Source organism: Ceratotherium simum, chromosome 2, assembly GCF_057802395.1.
Source record: "Ceratotherium simum simum isolate JZ-2026a chromosome 2, ASM5780239v1, whole genome shotgun sequence".
NCBI lineage: Eukaryota > Metazoa > Chordata > Mammalia > Perissodactyla > Rhinocerotidae > Ceratotherium > Ceratotherium simum.
This window is the reverse complement of record NC_141901.1, coordinates 28993385-29003477: the sequence shown is the minus strand read 5'-3', so window position 1 is coordinate 29003477 and position 10093 is coordinate 28993385. Positions and strand designations below refer to the sequence as shown.

Genomic DNA, 10093 nt, shown 5'->3' with positions numbered 1-10093 from the left:
GAATAGAATAGATTGGAATAGAATAGAATAGAATAGAATAGAACAGAACATTGTAGATTAGTAAGGATGAGTACTATTTTTTGAAACTTGTAAGTTTGAGAGAGAGAGAGAGACAGACAGACAGAGACAAAAGTGGACGCACTGGGTTGCGAGGTCAAGCAAGTTGGAAAGCCACTGCACTAAGGACTAGAATCGGAGCCAAGGACTCGGGTCAGAGTTCCTGTGCCCCGCCCGCCCCCTCTGGCCCGCCCCTTCTGGCCTGCCCCTCGCCGCCTCTGTCCTCCTTACCCGCGCCAGCGTCCCGCCCCCAGGCAGCCCGCAGGTGTGCGCGCAAAGCTAGCACGTGGTGCCCGACAGTATTTAAAGGCCCACCTTCTCTTGCTGCCAGCTGTCTCCTGCAACAACCCTGCCCTCCCCCAACTGCTGGAGGCTCGCGGGTCTCGGAACGCATCCCGCCGCTGGGGCTGCCGCCGTGGCATGGGCGCCGCGGGCCTGCTCTGGGTTTTCTTGGCTCTCGTCGCGCCAGGGGTCCTCGGTGAGCTGGGAGGGGGAGCGCGGAGGTAGGGACGCGTCTGGGGCAGGGACCGTCTCTGTGTCGCGGTGCAAAGCAGAGTAGTCAAAAGAGAGAAGGTGGGGGCAGTGCCGGACGCTTGCCTGCCTCTCGCTCGGTTTGGGGGAGCCCCGCGTTCTCTTGGTCCTGAATGCCCTCACTCGCTCCTCCCGGGGCTGGGACCACAAGAACCGGAGGCTGCACCGCAGAGGGGCATTGTATTATCTACCCAGTGTGGCCCGTGGTGTGCTCGCTCTGGGCTCCCTGCCCTCGGGACTCAGCAGGTGCTCATCGCTCTGGGCCAGGAGGTCTGCGATGGGTAACGCTGGCCACGTAACCGCACATGATGTGTGCAGAAACATCGGCTACACGCTCCGCTAGGCGCGGGAGTTTCTGCATACACTAAACTCGCTCTTGACTAGTAAAAGCAGCAGAACCTCCTGCTGCCTTCCCAGAATAAGAATAACGTCTGATTTCCAGGCATGGTTCTCATATTTTTTTGAACTTTGATGTGATGTTGGTAAAGAAATCCTAAGAGATAGATACTTGGAGTTATTTAGAAAAGTTAAACGTGAACTAAAACAACAGTGGGGCTGCCCCGTGGCATAGCGGTTAAGAGCGCCCGCTCCGCTGCTGGCCGCGGGTTCAGACCCCAGGCGCGCACCAACGCACAGCTTGTCAGGCTATGCTGTGGCGACGTCCCATATAAGGTAGAGGAAGATGGGCACGGATGTTAGCCCAGGGCCGGTCTTCCTCAGCAAAAAGAGGAGGATTGGCATGGATGTTAGCTCAGGGCTAATCTTCCTCACACACACACACAAAAGAACAGTTGTTTCCGTGTTATTTATCTTCTGTAACGAGGAGGGCTCCGGAACGTCTTATTCAACGTCTGTTATAACTTTTACCCCCAGGTTGGCTTAATTTTAAAGTATTGTAATTTCTTAAGATTAGAGTCTCTTGGTGATAAGATGGGTCTAACTTTCTAATTATCTCCAGGGTACAGTGAATTCCTAGTTTATTAAGAAGTTTACTATATGCAGACCTCAATAACTGGGTGACTTTTGGCAAGTCATTTAACTCCCTGATCCTCAGTTTCTTCATCTGTAAAATGAAGCTGGTTATAAGCTGCCCTAGCATCTTACTGAGCTGCCCTGAATATCAGATGAAATTAGGCAAATGAAAGTTAGATGTTAGTTGTTATTACTAAATATTAGTAATAAGACTACTGTATAGATCTGTTTTTATGGAGCCAGCATTGAAGCTTAACTACCCCAGCTTGTTAAGGGATATTGCATACATTGGTACCTACAACTTAGTTTGTCTGCTTCCAGACATTTTACTTTTCCTGATCCTTAACTGAATATTTCCCCAAACCATTATTGTCATCTCCCTCTCTCCTACATAGGTATTAATTCCCTGTGAACAAATGCCCATTCACAACTTTCTCTAACACCTCTGTATGGCACAGTTCCAGACCTGACTTCTCACCAGCCTGCCATTTCTATGTCTAAATTTCAGAAAGGATATTATCAATTGAAAATGAAATTCCTCACTAGCTCTGCCAATTCATCATCCCCTCCAAGGATGCGGGAGCATCCCCTTCCCAGTACCAGAGCAGGACCATCCTCTAGGTCACTTATCTCCAGACACAGGAAAGACCAAGTCTACCTATCTGCCAACTGTCATAGCTAATTTGCTTCTGTTGTTTGTATTTTTATACCAGTATTGTAATCCTAAGCATTATAATTACATGTGTAACAACCTCCTCTCTTACAGGTCACTCTGATACCAGTCTCTTTAACATTTCCAATGGTGAAAACCAAAATTTAAAAAAATACTTTTTTTTTCATTATTCCACTCCCTTGCTCAAAAACCTAAAAGGGCTTACTACTGCCTGTGGGATAAAATCTAATCTCTTCAGCCTGTCAAGCTTTTGTAATTGGATCTCTTGTGAGCAGCCCCTCCCATTCCCCATTGCTTCCTATCAAGAACACACTGTTTGTCCTTTTGCCTGACGTCACCCCATGGTCCTTTTCTCATGCTTTGCCCACGCCCCCCTCCTGACTTTTGCTCTTACTATGACCTCTCCGCAAACTGTCCGTTGGCTCTTGGCCAGTTCCTGCCCTTGAGCATGGTTAAGAAACTCTTGAGGTGCCTTTTTACAATGCAGATTCCTGGGTTCCACCTCACCCTCCAGAGATTCATAGGTTTGGGATGTGGCCCAAGAAGCTGAGGTTTAACAAGCATTCTGGAAGATTCTAAACCAAGTGTCTCTGGGACACAGTGCTGTGAGCAAGTCATATGGGAAGCAAATTTCCTTCTTAGAGTGTTTTCCCACTTTCTCATTTTGTCTGTTTGCATAAACTGATTCAAATTTCCTGCACTCTTAAATTTCACTCTTGCCTTGACCGACAGCCTCACCTCATCCTATACTAAGAAAACAAAATCATCAAATAGGAATTCTCTCATTTTCTAATCATCTACCTCCATCTGAGATCAGATCCTTTCTCTCTCTTGCTTAAAAGCTGCCAACAGCTTCCCATCACATTGGAACAAAATCCATGCCCCTTATCTTTGACTACAGGCTCCGCCTGTCTCTGAATTCTCTGTACTCCCCCTCAGTCCCTTTGCTCCAGCCACACTGGCTTTCTTTCCATTCCTTGAACACAGCCATGTTTGTTTAGCCTTTGCACTAGGTGTTTCCCCTGTTGAAATGCTCTTCCTACAGATCATCCCTTGCCAGTCTCCTTCTCCACACTGAGGTCTTAGCTCCCCTGTCACTCTTCTCTGACTCCTCTCTGAAATAGTGCGTACTCCAGTGCACTCTCTGTCACGTAACTGTGTTCTATTTTCCACAGAGCACCTATCATCATATGAAACCTTCTTGTTTATTTACTTATTTGATGTTTGTTCCCTCATTGTTTGTGCTCTCATCAACACAAGTTCCATGAGAGCAAGGCCTTCATCTATCTTATTGCCTGATGAATCTCTAGCACTAGCATGTAACTAGGAGTCAATAAGAATGTTCTTTTTCCTCCTGTAACAATGGAAAAAGTATCCTTTCTCCTGACAAAAGTCATCTTCCTATATTCACGATCACATTCCATCCTCTCTTGCCTTTGCAAGTACTTTACTCTGCAGATATCCCCTGTCTTCCATCATCCATTTGTCTTTGTTGGATCAACCCCACCAGCAGTTAAATATGCCTCAGGACATCCTTTATTTGTTGGGAGGGGGCACTTCTCATGACCCAATGGCACTCCATTTTTCTGTCCCTCTTCTCATCCTTCTCAGCAAAACTTCTCATTGACTACTTGCTCACATTTCTTTATCTCCTTAACCCACTCCAGACAGGCTTCTTTCTCCACCATTCTCCTGAAGCCACTCTCAGCAAGGCCACTACTGACCTTCATGCTGGCAAATCCAGTGGTCATTTTTCTATCCTTATCTTTCTCAATCTTTCAGCAAAAGCTGACTACTTCCTCCCTCTTGAAACAGTTTTAATTCTCATCTGCTAAAACAGGACACTCTTACCTATATTTTCTCTCTGGTTACTCTTAGTCTCTTTTGCCCTATCTCTAAATATTAGAGGGTCTTGGGGCTCAGTCCTGGGTCTCTTCTGTTTTTCTCCATACCTTCTTCGTAAGAGATCTCATCCAGTTTCATGGCTTTAAATACTATTTATATTTTGATGACTCATATTTATTATCTGTAGTCCTGACCTCTCTACTGAGCAGCAAATTTGTACATCCAACAGCCTATTTGGCATCTCTGTCTGGATGCCCAGTAAGTGTGTTAAATATACCAAGTGTAAAAGGGAACCAATTCTGCACACACCCCACAACACACACATACACACACACACAAAACCTGATCCTTTCCAAGGCTTTCCCATCCCAGTACATGTTATTACCATCAATCAGGTACCTCAAGTCAAAAGCCTAGAAATCATCACTGAATCCTCCCATTTCCTTAGCCCCACATACAATACAACAAAAAATCTTGTCAATTCCACCTCTAAAATATATTCCAAATTCATCCGCTTCTGTTTCCCTGTGGTCCAAGCCTCATTTTTTAAAAATTAAACGAATATTTTAATGACTAGAATACAACAAAAGAATAAACACATTTTTGACATGAAGCGAAAAAATATATAAGCAAATAATCATTTAATGCCCACCAAAAGTACATGACAGTCCAAGAAATTTAAAAGGTGTCATACATAAATTTTATCAAGTACTCCTTTTACTCACAGCTTCTTAGTTTCATTCACTGTAGGGCATTATTTGTTCCATGCTTCAATATGCTAGAGAATGAAACTCTTAAATAAACTCTACAGTGCTTGAGCCAACATATTAAATGCTAAGTCTTGGATTAAAACCAATGCTTTGATAGTAATTACTAATATTTTATTTCTCTTCATTATATTTCTTGTAGCCCTTCCATGCTACAAGATTCCAAAGTTTTAGAGCAGACAGTTATTTCAGAAAGCATTAATTTAAAGTTTTTTCCCAGTTTTATTAAGAAAAATTGACATACATCACTGTATAAGTTGAAGGTGTACAGCGTGATGGTTTGATTTACATATATTGTGAAATGATTACCACAATAAGTTTAGTTAACGTCCATCATCTCATATAGATACAATAAAAAGAAAAGAAAAAAAATTTCTCCTTTTGATGAGAACTCAGGATTTACTCTCTTAATAAATTTTCTTATATATCATGGAACAGTGTTAACTATAGTCATTATGTTGTATATTACATCCCTAGTACTTATTTATCTTAAACTGGAAGTTTGTATATTTTGACCACCTTCTTCCAATTCCCCTTGCCCCCAGCCCCTGCCTCTGGTAACCACAAATCTGAGCTCTTTTTCTATGAGTTTGGTGCTTTGTTTTGTTTAGTTTAGTTTAGATTCCATATATAGGTGAGATCATACAGTTATCTGTTTCTCTGTCTGACTTTTTTCACTTAGCGTAATGCCTTCAAGGTCCATCCATGTCGTCACAAATGGTGGAATTTCCTCACTTTTTTATGGCTGAGTAACATTTCATTGTATGTATACACAACAACTTCTTCCATTCATCCATTGATGGACATTTAGGTTGTTCCCATGTCTTAACTACCGTAAAAAATCCAGGCCTCAATTTATGTGTGAACTACAGTAATAGCCTCTAGACTGCACTCCCTGCTTCTAAGAGTAGCAGTCCAGTCCATTCTCCACCCAACTGCCAGACTATTCTTTTTAAAAGGTAAATCAGGCCATGTGACTCTCCGGCTTGAATTCTCCAATGCCTTCCACTCAGGATACAATCCAGACATCTTATTGTCGCCTAAGAAGCCCTACATGATTCCTTCTACTGAGCTTTCTAACTTGATCTCATACCGCTCTGTTTTGATCACTACCTTCCAGCCACACTTGCCTTCTGTCTATCCCTAACGCACAGCAAATCCATCCCTGCTGTTAGGCCTCGGCCTGAAATGCTTTTTCCAAGCACTTTGCCTGGCTGGCTCCTTATCCTTCGGTCACAACTCAAATGTCTCCTCTTGATAGGCCGTCCTTAATCATCATAACTGAAGTTGTATGCCATGTCGTCCCCTCCTCCTTCTAGTGCATTACATTTTTCACATCACTCTGTTTACTTCCTTTACATATCATCTATTTGTTTACCAGTATTTATTTATGATCTGTCTTCCTCTATTGGAATATAAATTCCATGAGGGTGGGAACCTTGTCTCTAAAGTTCACTGATGTATCTCCAAGGGCAATACCTTGGTTAATATGCATAACTGCCATTCAGAAATGATCAAATAGCCAGGAAAATCAGTATTAAGGCATTTGATTATAATAATTCTCATTCTCAATGATAATTTCTCCTCTTACCTGCTTTCTGCTGACTTAACTTTCAGTTTTATTATTATTTTATATACTTGTTCTTCATTAATTTCAAATAGATTTCTAAGCCATTCCAGGTAAAGCCCCTTGGATCCAAATGAAGACTTAAACGTATCCCTGTCCTCCAGAAACTGCTTTGCTTAGTTAGTTTTTAACATGGTTTGAGGGATGTATATGCCAATGTTTTGCCACTATCTTCTATTTTAGATCCAATCATAATCTACTGTGAGTTTTACTCCTGATTTTAGAAAGATGTGAAGAGGGTGCAATGACTCTGAAGAAAAATTCATGTTACTTAATGGTTCGTGGACTAACTGTCCCTTTTCTGATATGGAAGAGAACATGATCGCTGGAAATTCTGTTGTGTGACCTGGTATTTTGGCAATTTTATTACTAATGAGAGCTAGTGTCCTCAAAGAAAGAGAGAGTCCCCAGATCCCCTAATTGGGGATAAGAATTTCCCATTATTTCTCATCCAGAAAAATGTGATTCTTATCTCCTTTATGGAGATAGGTCATGTTATAAGGTCCTAAGATAAGGTCATGTTATAAAGTACCCTTCTGCTTTTGCTGCTTCAAGATCTTGGTGCCATCTTAGTCCATGTCATTGCTACTGATTAAATCTTATAAATTTAAATTGGTTTTCCAGCTTGTAAAGAATTATTTGGTATTGTCCTTATTCACATTGGTAATTACAGGCAAATCTCTTGATTAGGGTGAACTGGTACAAGTAATGTCAGGGTTGTGAAGACGGTCTTCATTGAGGTCAAATCTTGACTTTCCCTATAGAGTCTTGCTGTTTGCACAGGTGTGCACTTGGGGACATTTGTAGGTGTTAAAGGAGGAAACCAAAGGAGTTGAGCAAAGAAACAGAAAGAGACGTACCGTGAGATCTGGGTCCCAACAGTGATAGCCATTCTTAGATCCAGTCTATATGACTTCTCCATTAGAGTGTCGGGCTACAGAAAGGCTGGGCCTGGCTGCAACCTTAGTAGCTCTGTGTCTGTCTTTGTGTCAATTAGTCCATGTTTGTTCTTTGACTTTCACTTCTACCTATCCCAGAATTGTTTGAAAAAGAAGGAGATTTATAAATTTGATATTCAAATATACCGCCATTCTGGAGTTGAAACTTGAGCTCTCTTTCATACCTAGAAAAATGACTTTTCCAGGTACATCCTCAAGTATATGAGTGTTACAGTTTCTTACCTATCTCCTGGGATAATATTCATTTCATTATTGATATTATTATTATTTTAATTCACAGGGAACTGCCTTGAAATAAGTAGTTCCTTTTATCTAGTACCTATCCCATCAGAAAGTATTTACTAAGCTCTCTTAGGGGGCATATTACTCTACTAGGTTAATGTAACAAAATAATGAAGAATAATAAATAGACATATTTTCTTCTTGCTACGATCTAAAGTTTTAATGACTAAGATAATAATGTTAGTTCATTGAAGTAATTTTAGAGGATCATACATATGCTAAGCTTACAAGGTCTCTAATGTACTTTAGTTTTCTGTGCTATCCCAGAAAAGTTTTTATTTTTAAGGTTTTAGTTTTTATTTATGAGGTTGTAGGAAGATGAAACGACTACAGGGTCTTTATGGAACTTTGTGAAAAATGATTTTTTCAAGCTCTTCCTCTAAAGTCTATCCTAAAAAAGTCTTTGAACTTCTGAGCTTATTTCTCTGTATTTGCACCCCTACTGCAAGATATATGTTCTTTGTCCCAGAAAATATTGCCCAATTTTAGGTTTACTTTCTCAAGATCAAATTTGTCAGGGTAATTGGTGGCAAAACAGAAGCAGAGTAGAAGTTTTAGCCTCTCTTAGTTTTGATATTCCTGTGGTCTTTGTCTCTAGGTCAGTGTAAGTTCCTGCCAAGGTATCCTTTTGCTAAGCCTAAAATTCAGAGTGATCAGTTTGAGTTTGCTGTTGGGACAACTTGGGAATATGAATGCCTTCCTGGGTATATCAAGAGGTCATTCTTTGCCACCTGCCTAAACACCTCCAAGTGGTCAGATGCTCAGCAATTCTGTAAACGTGAGTAATCTGTAACAGAGGCATCTTTGGTTCTATCAGTGTATCTCTATGGGCTAACCTTTATTTTCCTGATAAAAGACCAGTAAATTAGTAAGTAATCTCAAATGAAGGGGGCTCCTGGGTTCTTCATGTTTTCTTTTACTCCTAAGGGCTTTGGGTCTTGGGGTTAATTCATCACAGCTGGTCAACCCTGTTAAGCCTGTAATCTCCATGACCTTCTTCTGTGGTCTCTGAACTGTGTTAGAGTGAGGTTAGAAGTTAGTACACAGGGAATATTAGTTTCACCTCATTCTTACCCCATTAAATTCAAGAAATATTTTTGAGTAATCATGAGGTATGAAGTACTAGGCTAGATGATGAGGCTAGAGAGAGACATAAAAATTAATCTGCTAGTTTCTGTCTTTGAAGAACTCCTATACTAGTTGTAAAGACTTACTTTTAAACAAATACTGTACTATGATGTAATTTATGCAAAAGCATAAAGGTATGAAAAAACATGATGTCTTTGGAAAATAGAAAAATTCAGTGTGATTGGAGTATAAGGTGCATGGTGAGGAATAGTAGTTGATTAAGTGGATTGGAGCTTAATTGTCACAGGCCCTGCATTTTTTTCTAATAAACAATGGTAAGTCATTGTAAATTTTTAAATGTGGGGAGTGGCATGACCATATTTGTGCTTCTGAAAGATAATATGTATAGAATATGTATTGGACCAATGGAGACCAGAGTTAGAAACGTAAATTTTGTTAATCAGTCATCCAATGAGAGATTACAGCAGTGGCAAAATAGTTGGTTTGAAGAGAGATTTTTAATTGGTCACTAAAACTTGGTGACCAATTGAATGAAGGGCAGGGGGTAGAGGATGAGTTACAAAAAGGAAATGATGACTATGAGGTTTTTTTTAAGCCATGAGACTTGGTAGATGTTGCCATCAACTGACAGAATATAAAAGGGGAAATAGAGATTCTAAGTTATGGTTGACCACAAATAATGTTTGCATCCATGATCAGAAATATAGACTATGTGCTTTAAACAAATAGTATTCTGGAGTTGACTGATCCCTTGGAAGACAGAAGTTTTGTAAATGTCAAAAATTTCTTTGAATAAAGATAAATAGACTAGTCAGCAAGTACAGTCAGGTTGGGATTTAATATAAAACACAAAACGTCCCCCAAATCCCAGTCCCAAATGCTGTTTTATTTTGTTTTCCCTTGTAGGTAAATCATGTATGAGTCCTAGAGAACTCCTCCATGGCTCTGTCCTTACACCCATGGGTATCGTGTTTGGGTCAACAATTACATATTCTTGTGATAAAGGGTGAGTTGGCAGGAGACATCTTTAGGGTACATGGGTATTAGAACAGTAATTTCAACCAGAAACCATCAGTCTTCCAAAAGAGATCTGAGTAATCACCACCTACCCTTAAAAACAGATAAGCAAAATGAGAATCGCCGCTCTGATCTGCTCCAGAAAAACTCTTCAGGATTACCCACTAGAGGATCCCTAGAAGAGAAGGAAGTTTGGGCTACTTTTATTCCAATTTTAATTCTTAGTTTTACTGATGAGGAGGCCAAATTTCATTTGGCTTTAGATTGTTGAATC

General features: G+C 40.7%; 1 protein-coding gene across 5 annotated transcripts in view; it reads left to right on the top strand.

The window, feature by feature from the left end:
• The first annotated feature begins 383 nt into the window (after positions 1-383).
• Positions 384-10093, top strand: part of CR2 (complement C3d receptor 2) — a 34875-nt gene continuing 25165 nt past the window's right edge. For 2 of the 5 annotated variants that reach the window (XM_087439684.1, XM_014783314.2), the window contains exons 1-3: positions 384-535; positions 8312-8491; positions 9709-9808. In XM_087439684.1, the coding sequence (XP_087295810.1) occupies positions 478-535; positions 8312-8491; positions 9709-9808 (338 nt within the window). In that variant the 5' untranslated portion in view covers positions 384-477. The remainder of the gene's footprint in view (positions 536-8311; positions 8492-9708; positions 9809-10093) is intronic. The other 3 variants (XM_087439690.1, XM_087439700.1, XM_087439712.1) reach the window with 3 other exon arrangements.